The sequence below is a fragment of the Glandiceps talaboti genome, chromosome 7 (genome assembly GCF_964340395.1).
Source record: "Glandiceps talaboti chromosome 7, keGlaTala1.1, whole genome shotgun sequence".
Lineage (NCBI taxonomy): Eukaryota > Metazoa > Hemichordata > Enteropneusta > Spengelidae > Glandiceps > Glandiceps talaboti.
The window spans coordinates 20520339-20540380 of record NC_135555.1 but is presented as its reverse complement, the minus strand read 5'-3'; the positions used below and the strand labels follow the sequence as shown (position 1 = coordinate 20540380).

General features: G+C 33.5%; 1 protein-coding gene across 1 annotated transcript; it reads right to left on the bottom strand.

The window, feature by feature from the left end:
- Positions 1-68: 68 nt before the first annotated feature.
- On the bottom strand, positions 69-18258 carry LOC144438077 (SHC SH2 domain-binding protein 1 homolog B-like). The gene is made up of 9 exons (XM_078127108.1): positions 17944-18258; positions 16867-17069; positions 15987-16079; positions 15067-15300; positions 14381-14504; positions 8919-9072; positions 4265-4515; positions 3457-3567; positions 69-269 (listed from the first exon to the last, which is right to left on the bottom strand). The coding sequence occupies exons 1-9, from the start codon at positions 18256-18258 to the stop codon at positions 69-71; spliced, it is 1686 nt and encodes a 561-aa protein (XP_077983234.1).
- Positions 18259-20042: the final 1784 nt, after the last annotated feature.

Below are 20042 nucleotides of genomic sequence, written 5' to 3'. Positions count from 1 at the left end.
TTTTTTGATAACTGGTAATTAACATCAAATACTTCCTTCCTACATTTCTGGCAACTTCTTCCTTTATCTTAAATGGATCCAAGACATCCTAATGAGTTGTAACTTATGGAATTATCCATATTTTCCAGGTTGATTCCTTTGGTGATTTCCGGATCATTTTCCATGCCAATCAATTGTTGTGTAATGGTTATTCCATATCCAAAGTTGTCATGGATTTTGTTTGCTGATAATTTCACTCTTGGGTTTTCTTCATCATCTATCATATTTGCCTGTGCATGAAATTAAAGTTGGAAATAAAGTCTAAGATATTTTGAGTGTGTTTGATAATGAGCTAATTTCTGGAATTTCTTTGTTGGCATCTAGAGACTTAAAAGTTCAATCATCATCAGCACAGACACAGACAGACAGACACACATACTTACATACATACATACATACATACATACATACATACATACATACATACATACATACATACTTACATACATACATACATACATACATACATACATACATACATACATCCATACATCCATACATACATATACATACACACACACACACACACAACACAACACACACACACACACACACACACTCACTTGCATTTTTCCATTTCCATCATTTTACATGTAAATGTGTTACATTGAGAAACAAAACCAAATTAAACTAAAATTGGTCACCGAAATGCATAAATATGTAGTGTCTAGCAGAGTGTCAAATCATTGTTGCAAAATGTCCTAAAGGAATTGAAAATCTCATACATTATGCTCAATATATTTATTACATAAATGTTAATGTTCTAGCAATGAAAATCATTTCAGCTACAAAACTAAACTGATGAACACATGCACAGCTGTCATTCCAAGCAATTAAACACAGATGCTGCACTGTTGCATCATTTGAATGTACAGGAAATCAATACATGTCATAGAGAAATTAAAATTCATTAGAAATGTTTCCTACTCAGCGGTTGTAGTAGTCAGTCCCCCTCTATATTCCTTGCAGATGGATAAGTCAGGAATTCTGACATCCTCCTTTCTCAAGGAACAATGTCAGAATCGATTCCTGACTTACGACAAGCAAGACTAGTCATAATATGTATCTCATTAACATGCATTTGTTAAAGTGGCCATATGGATGAGGATTGGGTATTTATTTTGGATTTTTAATTTATAAAATAATTTTATCATGGCTTCCTACTTGAAAAATCTACGTGAAACACCACAGACCAACTCTCTGCTCGTAAATAATTACATTGCAAAAAGATTTTTTTTTAATTGTAAAAAATGTGTTATTGTACGTACAATAACAATCATTTGACATGTTTATAAATAATCTTTTGTAATTTATTGAGTTACAAACAAGGACTTCACATTGATTTTTCAAGTAGGAAGCTATGATAAAATTGTTTTATAAAATTTACAAATCTGGCTATTTTAATTATAATATTCTTAGTCACAGTAAATATATCAATAATGAGTAAGAGGCTATCTAGTGTGTAATTATCAAAAATAATATTTTTTTTAAAATTAACTTCTTATGATTAGCACAATGCTGCATATTATAATATTGGTAATTAATGCAGATGTGATTGACAGGTTAATATAAAACTAATCTTTGATAATTTATGGGTTTGTTCATGACAGTAATAACCGTTAAATTATTCATCACATCTAATTACATTTGCTGTATCAATAAAAAAGGTCATCTGCATTGATATGATTGACAGGTAAAGGTCTAAACCCTGTAAAGGTCTAAACCCTGGAAACGTGGAATGAATTGTGATGTTGAATTTATCTAATTCAATATTATACATGCTTACTAATTAATTAATCAAAATAATTGCTTTGATACAACCCTGGAAAAAAACACTGGTGCATTTGCTTGCTTATGGTAAACCGGAATAAGACAAATTTCATGCAAAGACACACAATGTTAATAACGACAGTAACTTATCAAAGTATAAACACCACAGCAGCCAGGATCCCATAACTCTGTTTACTGATGGAACACTACACATTATAACATTGAGTATAACTGTTACTGTTACATTATAACTTCAACAGATATAAAACAAATTGATGAAAACGTCATCTAAACCTACATTAGAGGCACCCACTGTTGTTTTTGTATCAGCTGTATTGATGTCTTTATATAATTTAGGCATTGCATGAGGTCTTTCCTTAGCTTATTTCATTCAAGCAAATCCAGCAGTGTTTTTTTGGTCAGTTGTCGCATTTTAACTGGAGACTACGGTGTAGTACATGTAGTTATGCATAGTACATGGAGTGGAAGTCATGGTGTCAACCAGAACAATTACTTTTTCCGACGTGCCTCAGTGATAAAATTCTCCTTCAGGTATTGAGAGTTGAAATCATGTACAAGTGCATAGACACAATTGACAGGTATAGCCTAAGTCCTGAATGTGTTTTTTTGTGTTTATCTAATTAAGTATCTAAGATAGTGTTAATTAATTAATTAATCAAGGTAAATTAAAATTATGTACATGAAATAGATATTGATTAGAATGAACAAAACTTTGGAATGTTTTCATTTTAATTATGTAATTTAGTAAACTGAAGTGATGTTTATTAATTATTCAGGATAATTAAATGTGAACAAATATGTAATTTGCATATATATTGATTAGTTTGATGATATGCCTAGGATGTTTGTTGTTCACTTTAAGTTAGTTGTCTAATTTCATACCTGGAATGTTGTTTGTTACTTTTGGAAATTAGAACAATGAATATTATAAATAGAAAGATCATTTGTACTTGTCAAGACATGATTGACAGGTATATTATACACAAGCCCTGGACATATTTTTGTTGTTGTAATTTTGAAATGTTAACATATCTTGCATACAACTCATCACCTGTGTATGTGTGTGTGGTGGGGGGGGGGGGGGGGGGAAATCTTATTTTCAAAACCAGAAAGCTTTCCAGATTGATTTCCTGACTTTCCGTTTTATTTCATTTCATATTACATGTGAATACAGATAAATTTGAAGCAGACAATTTTTTCTGATTAATTCACACACAGCAGTGCAATCTCCTTGACAGCACATAATGGACATGCAATGTGATGCTATCATGACACATACTATTTAAGTACAACGATTCAAATTTATTTCACACACTGGTATATGATAGACATGCTATAGGAATCCAATCTTGATCACATGATAATAACATTCTTTGTATATCCCCAGCCTGATCCCCACCCCAACAGACACAAACACAGACACAGACACACATGCACAGACAGACAGACAGACACACACACAGACAGCAGACAGAGACGGATAGACAGACACAGACAGACACACACACACACACACACACAGTGACACACCAGTTGTGAGCTTACAATTACATACAATTTCTCAATTTGAACTCTTTTACTAATTGCACTGAGAAAATAGGTCAGCCTCTAATAATTCCTTTTTACCTTAATGAGAATACCACCTTCTGCTCTTCCATCTTGTGTTTGCCCACAATGATGTATGTCGTTGTTAGAAATTCTAGCTACACTGCCTTCATGAATGGTAACACCAGCACTCTGTTGAAAAAAAGTCATTATTTCAAATGGTTATTGGAATACATGTCCTTCAAAAACTCAGCTCCGTCACCAAAGTCAGAGCTACTCTTCACAGGTGATCATGTGGTGATGCACTCAGTGCAAGTTGCACAACTGTGGTAGTATCCATGGCATTGTCATGGAGAGTTGTCTCACTTGGAGTACATGTATTTGACAATTCTTGGGCCTGACAATATAGAACACAATCCTTTCTTGTAACAGTCAGTGTCTATTGCACTAAATCAGTCTTTCTTTTTGTAGAATTTCCTTTAGCTTCATATACATTTTTCACCGAGTTTGACCAGCACCAAAATTGTCGTACTAGGTATAGAAACCTATAAAAGTTTTACTAGATTCTCTCTTCAGTTATCTGCATACCAAAACTTACAAAATACACTGTGCTTAAATTTGTGGAAATTTGGGAAACCATACAAGATGATGCTGTATACTGACTTGCAGCAAGCCATACCTAGTGAACAGCGCCCTCTAGAGTAAATGAATGGATAATATAACACAATTTTGTTTCATGTCAAATATTACATCTTGTTTTAATGACCAATATACTATTTTATTTTACTATTTATTTTACAAAATTCTTGCCATACTCTCAGTTTTCAGATCTCAAAGATATCATTCCATTAGGTTGTGAGTAATATTGTGCACATTTTCTCTGACTTACCTTTGCCCCGTAAACTTCACACCCTTTCATCATCAACTCTGCACCCTGTCTGACTACAACACCTTTGGCATCACACACAAATTTACAATTGTCCAGAGTTGTCATTCCATGTCTTACACACAATACACCTTCTGTGGTGCCATCCTGGGTGAAGGTCAAGTTGACAAGGGTAAGGTGTGTTGCATTACAGTCTACAGATATGTCTCCACCCTGTCCACAGTTGATAACTATCTCATCTCTGTCACCCACACCTGTAAAATTGCAAAGAAAATTTCACCATTATAAATTATGCTGCAATGCAATTACAGTAATTGTGAAAATTACACAGTATACTACGGTACATATTTCAAACAAAAAATGCCAAAGTGTGTACAGCTTAAGTGCTTACCAGGTTATTATTTCATTGAACATAAAATGGCCGCGGCACAACTGGGTTTATTTGACTAATCTCCAGTAATACAAACTCATTGCCTGCATGTAAAGCAGATACTATATTGCAAGGAAGTCATTTTTTAGGCCAAGGAAAGACAAGCGTCTTGAAATGGATATGTTTTCAGGTAACTAATAAACTATTACCAAATACAAACAAAAACATTGTTTCCTTGCTATACAATCATATGGTAGTTTTGAACTCAAAGCATAAATAATTTAGCTAAATCATGCAGTCTTCTTCAGAATGACGTAGAATAACAGGTGAAGTAGGCTGAGTGATTTAGCCAAAATAAACAAGGTCAATTATTTACACTCAGAGTTCGAAACTAATACAAAGTATTACCAAATAGTTACTGTAGACCATCGGTTACCCATATTCTATAGTAACTATTTGGTAATATTTAGTCATAGCTCCAAACCCAGAGCGTAAATAATTTACCTGGGTTATATTTTGTGTCAGCTGCCAATCACTTTTATCTGTATTACATTACTTAAAGTGGCCATATGGACAACAAATCGTTATTTATTTTGGATATTTTATTCATAAAACAACTGTATGATTTTTTCCTGCTTGAAAAAAAAGAATGTGAAACAACATATACCAGGTCCTTGTTTGTAACTCAATAAATACTAAAACAGCCCAAAATTAAAAAATGCAGAAACTGTTTGTTACTGTATGTACAATAACAAACTTTTCAGACACATTCTAGTTTTTTTCAATTTATTGAGTTAGAAACATTGACTTGGTATGTTTCACATCCTGTTTTGTAAGTAGGGAAACACAGTAGAGTTGTTTTTATGAATAAAAAATCCAAAATAAATATCAATTCGTCGTCCATATGGCCACTTTAGTCATGTGTTTATGTTACTATATGTATTAGATATAATAGCAGCACTTCAGTCAAAATATTCTAAATAAATATGACATTTAGAAATTATTACTTAATACGTATGAAATTTATGAAAAATCAGGAAAACTGTGACAATTTGGAACATTTTGACTCATATTTCAAACATCACAGAACAACAATGTTGATGTGAGTTGATATGATGTAGAGCAACCTGGATATAAAATTACATATTTTTATTCAAAAATCTTTTGTGTGTGGTACCTGCACATGATTGACATCATAAGAGTGGCATGCTATTTTTAGAAACCTTGGATACACCTACTGTAATAGCATATGGCACAAAATATCATGAAACTTCCTTTATCCATCGACACATCACAAAAAAATTGAAATCGATACACTGACCCTGTCAAATGGGAATGTTTCTGGATAGGAAAGTTATTTGTACTGCAGACAATTACACTGTAGTTTTGTTTTTTTGAAAATAACACAAAACATAATGAAACTTCTCTTTAATATCCATCCACACAAAAAGTGAACTAAACACACTGACCCTGTCCAATGACATTTCTGAATGTTTTGTACTACAAAAAATTAAATTTGTTCTGCATTTCTTTTGAAAATGGCTAATGAGATGTTCAAAATAGGTCAATCTGAACAAAAGGATGTACTTTCCATTACTCAAAATGCTTGAATGTAATTTATAGTTTCTATTTATACAAAATGTTGTAAGCTGACACACAAATTTTCAAAAAGAACAGTTGGTGCATAATTCTACATGAATAAAAGTACTTTGTCAGCTGTTCAAATGCCATAAGCTTGATTTATAAGCTTTTTTACTTGTAATGAAAATATGTACATAAAAGGTATTCTTCCATAACATCAATACATCCCTCAGTGAGAGGACACCAAAAAATGTTCTCATTCATTAACTGAAGTTAAAGACATAAAAAGGGTTTCATCAACCGTCAAAAAGAACTTTAATTTAAAGACATTATTATCTATTCTCCAGAGCATTCTAATTGTACAGTGGCTCTTAACTCTACATTATAGTGGAAACTGGCACTTTATAAATTCACTGATTGATTAATTGATTGATTGATTGATTGATGATTGATTTTAGAATATGCATACTACATGATGTCATCAAAGTTTTATATCTTATTCTTGAATACCTGGTTTGAGTTTGGCCAATAGCAAGTGATGGTTGAAAAATAAAAAAGTACGCTTCAGGACCTGAAATACTAAAGGCAGGTACCTCTGAATATGCAGGAAATTACCCCAAATGTATAAACTCATATTACACCCCTTTTAGCGTAGAAATTACCCTCACAATCAAAATGACAAAATGAAACTGATCAAATAGAGTTTCTGAAAACAAAATCCAAAATGAAAATGAAATAGAAAAAAACTGTCCTAAAAACATATATCTTGAAATAAAATTGGACATCATAATTCTAGCATGAATTTCTATCAAAACTAGGGTTTTTCATTTCGGCACAGTTTGTCAAGATTTAGTAACTGTATTAATTTACTTGTTTGTTTTTCCTCTATTTCCACTGCTTTAGCGTAGTTTGTTTTCAATTGTCTTGTACCAGGTGATTGCTGTCTTCCCACTGTGCGATAATCCAGAACAACAAATGACACAAAGCAATAAAAATAGAGGTAAATAAAGAAATCAAACTGCTTTCACCATATCAGAATTTTATCAGATTGTCTTGTACTATAGTCTATACAAGAATTGTATTAGTGATTGTGAGATTACCTGTACAGAATAATGCCCCCCTCCCCCACCTCATTCAGCTGGTAACGGGTGTAAATTCATATAATTTAGTTCCAGGAACCTGTCATGTACATTGTATGTATGACTTATGTGCAATTTGGCAAATTACCACTTTATGAGGTGATTCTAATTTATTGTTAATTAGTTTCATTAATTAAAAGAATAATGAAATGTAGTACTTGACAATGACCTTAATCAGATGACCTTGACCTTTATTGAGGTCAGACATACTCTGGAGTCCTGACACTGTTCTGGTGTTAATCTTATCTAATCTAAACTAGTTTCATCAGCAATTTGTAATTGAATTGAAAAATATAGATTCTAAGCTATGTCCAGGTACATCTTTGAAAAGGTAAAAAGAAATATTGATATTTTCAATTCAGGAAGAAAAATGAGAAAAATTCCTATATTTACACTTGTACGTACATCAACCATACTTAAATATTTGATTTTTTTAACCAAACGTGTCAAACAGACAGAAAGCGGAATGCCATAGAATAGTAACAGTTGATTTATAGTTTACATATATGACGTATATACTACAGAACCAGAGTGACTATAGAGTTTAAAGTAAGCTGCACAATAAATCTCATGCACCATATTTGTTACAAATTGCATAAAACTTTTAAAAAATACAGACAATAGCGCAAAAACAAATAAAATGATACATTTTATCTCACTGTGTGAACACAAATCAACTTGATGCCAACGTGGTCTCTGTAACTAAACCACGTCTGGTCAAAGTCCCTCAATCAGCACAAAAAGTTGTTCATCCAATCAGTGAACCCCCAACTGTTATAGTGATGTACACAGTGTATAAGTAACATCCTGAGCTGCTGATAAATATACCATATTTGTACATTACATAACTGTCCCAATAAACACTAACTTTATGAGGGCCTGTGTTATTGGTTAGAATTTTGTGATTGATTAACAAAGACATGATGTTAATGACTGTGTGAGTGGCTGTGGATGAATTTTAAATTGCATCTCATGCAGCTCAGGACTTCCAAAGTAACGACTTTGACTATACTGCGAGTGGTGTAAATCGTAATGATACCGTATAGGAACTAGACTACTAACTGTGTGTGGACATTTGAATGTGTTTGACATTTGACATAAACCCAAAACCTGGAACAATTGCAGGTGGAACAGCGAAATACAACTTTTCAAAGTGAAAAGAAATACTCAGACAAGAATTGCAAAAAGTTATAGGACACATGTAGAACAAGGGGCAGTGTCCACTCATAGGAAACAATACAAATCAGATTGATGCTAGGGAGTCTAATTCTTATCCTTACACCCTAACTTATTATATCTCTAACCTGGAACCATATCTATTTCAAATTCAAGACACTTGTAGGAAGTGTACATTACTTTCATCTGCATTTTCCAAAGTTCTCATCTACAGGAGACCAAAATGGCCACCAAGCTACTCTCTAATATCTCCAAGCCAATCCAATAATGACATTGTGTATCTACATTGTATTGTGAAGCCAAAGACCCCTATTCTCTATTCTTACTGTTACAGATACCGTGGCTGTAACTTGTGTAAGACTGATTTTTGTAAAATAGTTTGTAAACTTACCCCTGATTGTGATAGAATCTTGTAAGTCATAGAAACCATCAGCTGTATAGGTACCTGGTAATATTAGAATAGTGTCACCGTCATAACAACTACATAAAGCTGATGAAGGACTTTCATATTCCTTGATTACTGTGTCTGACGATAACTGCAGATTCTGTACATGAGAAAAGGTATGAAAAAAGTTGGTGTTTCAATAAGTTGACATCATCAAGTTGGTTAGAAGAGATATTTGATGTGTTTGAGAGAGAAGGGCAAGTGAATGGGTTCATCTTTATTGATGTCGGCACACTGACGAATATATAGCCTACCTGTAGGCTTGAACTATCGTTACTACTATTCTGCTATCCTAATTTTGATTTTTTTTTTATCCTTTAAGGTGCGAATATTAAAAAAATCAAAATGTCAGTTAAGATAGCGGATTAGTAGTAGCGATAGTTCTTGGAGTCTACAGGTAGAGTAGTGAATAGATAGACTACCCAGGCAAACCTGAGTTGTTTGATTGGGAGGGTCAAACTGACAACCCTACTTATATAAAGATCTGATTGAATTTTTAATCCAAATCTGTCAGTTTTGCAGTGTTGCAACCAGAGGGATTTTAGGGTCATTTGACACACATTTTTTGGACCTGACCCACAATTTTGGAGGTGACGGGTCATAGATGACCCACATTAAAATTGTATGCAAATATGTTTTAGCAACATGACTATGCCTAAAGCAACAGCCGAATGATCGCGTATATTGCATAGAGGACAACAAGGTTGGAGAGGCAATTGCATAATCATTCAGCAAATATCTAGCATGGATAAGCATGTGGGTAAATAAAAACTGTACAGTTGTGCTATAACGCCACTGGCACATTTTTTATAATGTCCCCCAAAAATTTATGATGACCCAGAAAAATGAAAGTCTCGGGACACTATGTCCCACTCTTTCAAAAGGCTGGCTGCAACACTGGTTGTGTATGTGTTTGAAGCCAGACTGCAATGGCAAGAGGCAAACCAACTGTTAGTCACTTGGCCATCAACAACACCATACTATTAAACGACACTGCCTATTAGTCAATTTTACGATACTTTGGTCTTTCTTTTTGTTTACAGAAAAGTTTGTGTCACCAAGCTATAATATTGATCATTACTTTGACCTCAAAGCAAAGAACATCAGTTTTAGTAATATAATTTTTTTTTTTATAATTATATAGATTTAACTTACTCTTTTCATCACATACATCTTTCAATGTAAAATATTTTTACATTACTTGTAATTTATCAAATGAAATTATTTTCAATCCTATGTATTCATTTTATTTAATTAAGTTTACTGACCCTCAACTCACTCCCCTTTCCTTTTGTACTTGTTGTGTGTTCTGTAGTGTATTGTTTTGCATTAGTATTGGATATTATATTATAGCATTACTAATTCCAGTGAATTTTGTGACGTCATCGCTGTACATTATTACTGATAATGTACTCCGTTATTGGGCATCGCGGCCCCGGAACGAGCATAACAATACAAGCTTATGTCCGTAAGGCAATAAAGGTGTGGGTATTTAAGAACGGGGAAATTATGGGGTAAACACCATACGAATTTTTTTTAAAAGACTGAAATTAAAATGAAACAAATTTGTGTTCACAGCAGTCATTGAAGTGTATATGTGTGTGTACGTGTACGTACGTGTATCGCTATGATTAGTATTCAGCTTCCGGGCCGAACATGGCAGACGATGTTCAGCGCTGTGTATATTATACGTTGTTTTGCCATTCTCGGTCTACAAATTCACTGGAATTGGCAAAACTATAAAATAATAACAATAATGTACGCCCTCCCAGTCCATAATGAACTCAAGCAAAGTTTGCACTCCATAATGGGCTCGGCTGTCGCCTCGCCCATTATGACGTTCAAAGTTTGCTTTCGTCCATTATGGGCTTGGAGGGCGTACATTATTGTTTAAATAAAAGAAATTATTTAAAAAAAAAAAAAAAAAAAAAAAAAAAACAGACAAAAAAACTTGCAGTTGCAACCTTGACTGTCTGGGTTACAAAACAGCAACTTTATACAGGTTAACAACCTTAATGACAGAATTTGACATTGAAGTTGAAATTGAACAGAAAAAGGTTGTTGACCTGTATATTAAGGTCGTGACCTGCTGCAGCTCAATGACAGTGTGACATGTCTGTACATTATCAGTAAACAAGTTTATTGTCACAACACAAAGGATGTATTTTAAACAGTTTTTAATGTTAACAGATATTGATTGTTTTAGACCTGCTACAAGGACTTGTGAAATATGACTAATGGCCCATAAACCATATAAATCTGATTTGAAGGCTGAAATAGTCTAAAGGCCTAAAAAAAATTGTTTGGTTTCAATTATCAAACTCCATCTAATTATTCACTGCCGACCCTAAACCTTTTTTTTTACACATATTCGCCAAAAAAAATAAATAAATAAAATCGTGAAAATTGTGAAGTTTTGCCAGAAATAGTGGATGCAGAAACTCATATCAACTTAAAAAGACATTATAAAACTATTCTTCCAATCTGTAATGGCTGTACTTCTGATTAGAAGAAACCAATAACACAGAAACCATTTGGAAAACAACGAAAAACATAACTACCTGAACTAGACACTAATACATGAAAAAAACAACAGATAAATAAAATAAAAAATCTATCTACCCCCACCTATTCTAAAATTGATCGTAATCAGAACCACACAATTTTTTTTATTAGGCCTTATCAGTACTACTATTACCTCAATGGATATGTTTTCAGTGAGTCAAAATGACTTGACTGTATATAAGAGATTATGTGAAATTAGTCAAAATAACAAATCTATAATGAGCTCAGCCAATAACACATGTTGGAATGCAACATTTACAGGCCACTACATGTAAATCTGTACAAATTTCAACATTTACAGGCCACTATATGTAAATCTGTGCAAATTTCAACATTTACAGGCCACTATATGTAAATCTGTACAAATTTAAACATTTACAGGCCACTATATGTAAATCTGTGCAAATTTGAACATTTACAGGCCACTATATGTAAATCTGTACAAATTTCAACATTTACAGGCCACTACATGTAAATCTGTGCAAATTTCAACATTTACAGGCCACTACATGTAAATTTGTGCAAATTTCAACATTATAGGCCACTATATGTAAATCTGTGCAAATTTATAGTAATTCAATGCAACATTTACAGGCCACTATATGTAAATCTGTGCAAATTTGAACATTTACAGGCCACTATATGTAAATCTGTACAAATTTCAACATTTACAGGCCACTACATGTAAATCTGTGCAAATTTCAACATTTACAGGCCACTACATGTAAATTTGTGCAAATTTCAACATTATAGGCCACTATATGTAAATCTGTGCAAATTTATAGTAATTCAATGCAACATTTACAGGCCACTATATGTAAATCTGTGCAAATTTCAACATTTACAGGCCACTACATGTAAATTTGTGCAAATTTCAACATTACAGGCCACTATATGTAAATCTGTGCAAATTTGAACATTTACAGGCCACTATATGTAAATTTGTGCAAATTTGAACATTTACAGGCCACTATATGTAAATCTGTGCAAATTTCAACACTTACAGGCCACTACATGTAAATTTGTGCAAATTTGAACATTTACAGGCCACTATATGTAAATCTGTGCAAATTTATAGTAATTCAATGCAACATTTACAGGCCACTATATGTAAATCTGTGCAAATTTCAACATTTACAGGCCACTATATGTAAATCTGTGCAAATTTGAACATTTACAGGCCACTATATGTAAATTTGTGCAAATTTCAACATTTACAGGCCACTACATGTAAATCTGTGCAAATTTCAACACTTACAGGCCACTACATGTAAATTTGTGCAAATTTGAACATTTACAGGCCACTATATGTAAATCTGTGCAAATTTATAGTAATTCAATGCAACATTTACAGGCCACTATATGTAAATCTGTGCAAATTTCAACATTTACAGGCCACTATATGTAAATCTGTGCAAATTTGAACATTTACAGGCCACTATATGTAAATTTGTGCAAATTTCAACATTTACAGGCCACTACATGTAAATCTGTGCAAATTTCAACACTTACAGGCCACTACATGTAAATCTGTGCAAATTTCAACATTTACAGGCCACTACATGTAAATCTGTGCAAATTTCAACATTTACAGGCCACTATATGTAAATCTGTGCAAATTTCAACATTTACAGGCCACTACATGTAAATCTGTGCAAATTTCAACATTTACAGGCCACTATATGTAAATCTGTGCAAATTTCAACACTTACAGGCCACTATATGTAAATCTGTGCAAATTTCAACACTTACAGGCCACTATATGTAAATCTGTGCAAATTTCAACATTTACAGGCCACTACATGTAAATCTGTGCAAATTTCAACATTATAGGCCACTACATGTAAATCTGTGCAAATTTATAGTAATTCAATGCAACATTTACAGGCCACTATATGTAAATCTGTGCAAATTTCAACATTTACAGGCCACTACATGTAAATCTGTGCAAATTTGAACATTTACAGGCCACTATATGTAAATCTGTGCAAATTTCAACATTTACAGGCCACTACATGTAAATCTGTGCAAATTTCAACATTTACAGGCCACTATATGTAAATCTGTGCAAATTTCAACACTTACAGGCCACTATATGTAAATCTGTGCAAATTTCAACACTTACAGGCCACTACATGTAAATCTGTGCAAATTTCAACATTTACAGGCCACTACATGTAAATCTGTGCAAATTTCAACAATTACCAGTCACTATATGTAAATTTGTGCAAATTTCAACTAAAACAACTCATTGTGACTAGTCTGAGAAAAGCATTTGACTTACAAATACATGTAGAGTAGAACATTGTTGTTTTTTTATTTAGCACAAGTATAAAACGTCAAAGACCTCAAAAGAGTAAAACAATCACACAAAATTAGTTAAGAGCTATCATCACAAAACATTTGATATATTAGTTGTTGCAATGACTTAATTTCCATTCGAAATGTGTTTTTGTTACTTGTTGGCCTTTAACAAAAATATCTGTTTTCTTATGTTGATAATCAAGTTAGTTACATTAATGAAGGTTTTGTATCCTACAAACCATCTGGTCTGATTTCATATTCAGTGGCTACTTACAAAATTTTGTGTGATAGCATATGCATACCTAGTCTAACGTCAGTCTATGCAGTGACAATTTACCATTGGAGGGGTAGTTTTAAAATCAAGCCAGTCCGTCAGACTATTGAAAATTCAGTAACAAGGCACAAAAATTTGCATGCTTGTGTACTCTCACGATCACCTGGATCATGCCGATAGTCAGTTTGTTAGTCACTGTGTGTAACTACTGGACCATCATATTCAGTAACATCTTACAAAAATGTGCATAATAACTTAGTCTTACCTGGATCATGCTAACAGTTAGTTTATCAGTCACTATATGTGTAACTACAGATCCATCAGGTCTTGGTCCCTTTGGCTGACCTAGCATACTTCCATTGAATGAGTCTTGGTGACTAATCACTAATCTAAGATAAATAATGAGGGAACATTTAGAATGTTTGACATTGGCAGTCAATATCAACTAAATACAGACTTTATCAAGTTGGTCACTGACAAGCTCTTTTCGAACACAGCGCTCTGAAGTACTGTACCCGTATGTTTTGGCATATTACGCATTTTCATTGTTTGAGTGAATTCACTCAGCGCTCTCGCGTGGCTCGTGAATTGTCAGATGTATGTAACAAGTGCTCATAAAAGAACAAACGACAATAAATGTAACAGCCAAAAAGAAATTGCAACATGTACACTACATCGGATTGAACTAAAGCTATCATTGCAACATATTAATATAAGCTATTGAATGGACTTCAGTTTAATTGTCACAAATAATGTTCATGACTTCGATAAACTTGCAGTGTACATTTTCCAGGACTTCCAATATTTACAGGGTGATTAGATTTGCACAACAGAGGCACTGCTATCATCAACTTGTGTGATCTAATACATCAAACAACAACAGTTTGTGTTAAGTAAAGCGAGACCTTAATTGCCAGAGTAGTACACTGATAAAAGTAGCTCTTGAAGTACCTCATCATTGGGTTTTCCATAACTTGTAGAGACTGTTGAAGTATCTTTAACTGTTGGTATTTCTGTGTTAACTGTACAAGAGCAACTTCATCCAAGTCATTTTCTGAGTCACTACCTCCAACTTGTTTTCTCAATATCTGTAGTTCTTCATACTGGTCTTTGTATTCATTCAGTGCCGATGTATACTTCTTTACCGTCTCTGTGGCTAAATTTCCACCAGCAATGTCATAGTATCTAATAGGTGGATAACCAAAATATTCAATGACATATGAAGTAAGGGCATTACTTTACCACACACAAGCCAGGCTGAACACATTAGAGCAAAAAATATGGACTTTTACACCCTGGTTGTTCTTCATCATGACAACTAGCATCTACCTCATTGATTCTGCTGTTCTTTAGATTTGAGTCAAAATATTCCAAATTGCCATAATATTTCATGATTTCTCATGCTTGAGGAGGTTGTCTATGACCCAAAGTGACAAGGCCCCAAAGATTGTATTTCCTTTGACAGAACAAAGAAAATATTGGGGAATATTTTATCTAAATGTAGAACAGTGACTACCCCTTGCAGATGATACAAATAAGACTAATGCTAGGGAGTCTAGTATTAGTAACCAAATTGTTGCTCTGACCACAGGGTCCAGTGAACATGTTTGATGATATGATTTGATTTGATTTTTTTTTGTGGTTAATAACAGTGGTTTTGTTGTTTGTCTATCCCTGGCTAATCTTTTCTAATAGCTCATGAATATTCACTCTCTTTAATGACTGATTGAAGACACTATGTCCTTTCTTTTATTCTCCAACATCTAAGATTAAACCACAGAAAAGTCAAATCAAATCAAATCAAATCAAATAATCAATAATATGTTCACTACACCCTGTGGTTGTGACATAACAAACACTAAAAAACTTACAGTTTAAGTCTTGGTGTCAAGTGTCTTTCCACATATATGTAATCATCCTCATCCTCTTCATCCCATCCTCTCCATATATGGTCATAAAAGAACCTGCCAAGTTTTTGAAGTTTTTATTTTACAACTTTTATAAAACATTAGTTCACCTCTACGAGTCCTAGCCCAGTACTTTTGTCACTACCTGTTTTCAGTGTCGGAAAGTTGTTATCTACATTATGTTATTACTGTCATTATTACGCCACTCCATGAAATAAAGGCATTTTCATAAACTCTGGGTTCTTGAGAGTCATTTCATGATTTTACATCAGCTACAATTACTTGTGATTTCAGAGAACTATTAAGTTGATTTTGAATATAATCATGAATATTCATGACTCCTAAATGCTTATTCCCTCAGTGTACAACATCTCATGAATATTCATTGTTCAACCATGAATAATCATATCTGCTGACTCCTATGAGGCAATGTGGCCCATAGCAAAGATAACCTATAAAGGCACAAGATCAGTTTGATGTTTCTCTGAAATAGCAAGTACGTGTAGGTGATGTAAAATCATGAAATGACTCTCTAGAACCCATAGTTTATGAAAATGTCTAAGTCTTTATTTCCTGGCTTTAAGAAGGTGGAGGCAAGATGTGGTGAGCACACGAAAAACTAACCAGCGATCACTTGTACAAATACTGTCTAGAAATTACTAATATTATTGTCATTTTTACTATTCTGATAATGTTTATAAATAAAAATAGTAAAAATCATCGCAGACATGACTAATTCACTGGAAAGGTATAAATTCTGTAATTTCACACTGTGTATTTCATTTGTCCTAATCATACATTAATTATGTGGTACTATTAATTCATGAAAACAATTTTAGATTACCTGAGATGTTCAATTACTAATGCTGTTTTATCATAGTCACCACTATCATCATACACAGGATACAGTTCAGCCAAGGGTACAAGGTGACCAGTTTTAGTCAGCAATTCAGTGATATTTTCCAGGGAGGTATCACTTGGGTTGCACTGTAATGGTTCAACTAGTTTCACATCAGCTTTGAAATCAGTTGCTCTAACATCATTCACCTAATAAAAGAGTGGAAAGAAGATTTCTGGCTTATTTGTACAGTGTAGTGTAGTGTAGTGTAGTGTAGTGCAGTGCAGTGTAGTGTAGTGTAGTGTAGTGTAGTGTGTGTGTGGAATGTACTGTTTGTTTTATTCAAGTAACCATAAGGATTGATTTTTAATTCATAAAACAATTTTATCATGGTTTCCGACGTGAAAAATCAATGTGAAAAAACATTGACCAAGTCTGTGTTTGCAACTGAATACTTGGCAAAAAGCTATAAAATGTGTAAAACATTTGTTACTGTACTTACAATAACAAAGATTTCACATTTTTATTAATATTTTGCCAATTATTGAATTACAAACAAGGACCTGGCAAAAGTTGTTGGCCATGATAAATTAAAAATGCAAATAAATAACCAAGCCTCATCCATATGGCCACTTTCAAGGAGAAGAGACAAAATATATACCAGGATATGCATATCCTGGTATATCCTGGTGGTGTACATCTGTCTCTTAAATAATTTTCATTGATACTATAAATGAAGCCTAGATCCTTTGCACTGCTGCAGAATTCAACCATGGAAGTATCGCTAACGCCCCCATCCCAAAGTCTCCAATAGTCAAAATCCACCAACATCAAGGATCTAGGCTACTTTTTTTCAAGTCACATTAAAGTAAGATGGTGTGTGTGTGGGGGGGGGGGGGGTTATCAACATCAAAAATGTCCATATGCTGTACTTGCACACTTCATTTTGTATTTAATATTCTGAATTTCATGAGTACATATGGTAGTGATACCACACATATGTATATTAACATTTTTTCATTCGTTTACTCTATACTCTTCTTTTTTTTCTTTCTATCATCTAGACAACTTTTTTTTACTTACTTGAATTAAAATATCACAGTCGAGTTGTTCTGATCGCCAAACGGCTTGCCATCCAACCGGCTCTATTTCTTCTTCGATGAATTTCTTGAACCCCTTTGAAACTTCGCAAGGTCGTCTGTAACTCAATATTTGGTCATAGTACGCAGAGTAACGATTCTCGTAAGATAGCCCATCTGTTGCGAAGACATCTGGCAAGCCGCGTTCTGTAAGATGACGTTTTCTTTCTGGCTGTGGACTAATTTTACATGACGTAATGAATTGGGCCTCTGCAACATCCATATCGACGAGATTTGTATCACCACTAAATTTTTCCATTGGGCTGTCACCGTTTCGTTATATTTGGCGGCAAAACTCGGACTGTGCTTGATGAAACGTACGAATTACAGAAACTTCGCTTAATATTGTATCTTCCTTCCAATGGTTCTTCTTACAGAGTTGTTTTACAGTGTAGGATGTTCTCCCCCAGTCTCAGTCAATATTCAAAATATGAAGAAAACACCAGTCAGTTCAAAATGGCCGCCCTTTACAAATTTGCATACAGACGAGACCAATCGCAAAAAGGGGTCACTACATTCTATCGTCTGATTCGTAATGAGAGAGAAGATTTTCATAATAACGTCAGCCAAAAGCGAACCAAAACGCATTTTTCTTATCATCAAAATAACAAATTGCTATGATAATCAGGTACCGTAATGTTAAATGAATTAATCTTTCTAGAATTTGTTTTCGTTCATCACACAATAGGCATATATATCACATTATCTTCTTTAAAAAATAAGCAAAATTTTATCATCTTTTTACACAGAATAAGAAAAATACTAATATTTCAACGGCACACGCATTGGAAGCGTGATCTAATGTCAGCAGAAGCCGTGATATTTGAGATATTTTATCACTATCACCCCTAGTGACGAGAAAATATATTAGTAGGCCGATAAAAAGAAGTGATGACTCACCCTCCTCGTCTCCATCACCAATATGGAGTAATGATAGGCCTACGAATACATTGAAAAATAAATTCAAAAAAATTATACATTTGTACTTCACTCTTGACTCGAATATCAGGCGAACTATCATCTGCCATTTCAATCAACATAACCTCCCCGTTAGTGAAGTTATGTTATACTTCTGTTTGTTTGTTTGTTTGTTTGTTTGTTTGTTTGTTTGTTTGTTTGTTTGTTTGTTTGTTTGTTTGTTTGTTTGTTTGTTTGTTTGTTTGTTTGTTTGTTTGTGTCTGTCTGTCTGTCTGTCTGTCTGTCTGTCTGTCTGTGAACACGATATCGCAAAAACTACTCCATCGATTATAATGAAACTTGCTACACGTTTTCCCAATGGTAATGACGAGAACTGATTAGATTTTGGTAAACACCCAATGACCAGGAACTAGTCTTTTGCATAATTGATTTTTTTTTTTAACAAAGCACATACGAAGTTTATAGTTTTACTGAATACATTTGCATAATTAATGATTTGCAGTAATTATGGTATATCTTAAGAATGCATACTTCAAACTCCACAACATTTGGTACATACATCAATCATAACAATCCTATCAAGTTGGTTGGCATAGTTTTAGTTTTAATGAATAATTTGCATAATTATTTTCAGTAATCAAGCCATATCTAAAGAATGCACTTCAAATTCTGCATGATTTAATACATACATCGACCATAATATTAATAAGCACACATGTTCTATAAAACCTGTTGGCACAGTATTTAGTTTTAATGAATAACTTGCATAATTAATGATCTTTTGGTAAGTGGGTTATATCTCACGAATGCAAGCTGCACATTTCACATAATTTGGTATTTATATCAACCATAACAATGGGCACATTTGGGAAATTTGTCTACATGGCTTTTACATTCAAATAGTAATTTGAAAAATTGATTATTTTCAGTAATTAGGCTATATCTTAAGAATGCATACTTCAAATCCAATATAATTTGACACATACATCAACCATGACAAAGCACACGTAGCCTATAAAGCCTGTTGGTATAGCTTTTTTTTAAATGAGTAATTTGCATAAATTAATGACTTTTGGTAATTAGGCTATATCTTAAGAATGTAAACGTCAAATTTGATGTAACTTG

Excerpts from the sequence above, each read along its gene's own strand:
- LOC144438077 (XM_078127108.1), bottom strand. The coding sequence starts at position 18,258 with ATGGAAAAATTTAGTGGTGATACAAATCTCGTCGATATGGATGTTGCA. Across the intron at positions 17,070-17,943 it reads ACTGTGATATTTTAATTCAA|GTGAATGATGTTAGAGCAAC; the intron begins GTAAGTAAAAAA and ends CTCTTTTATTAG. Across the intron at positions 9,073-14,380 it reads TAACTGTTAGCATGATCCAG|AATCTGCAGTTATCGTCAGA; the intron begins GTAAGACTAAGT and ends TCTCATGTACAG.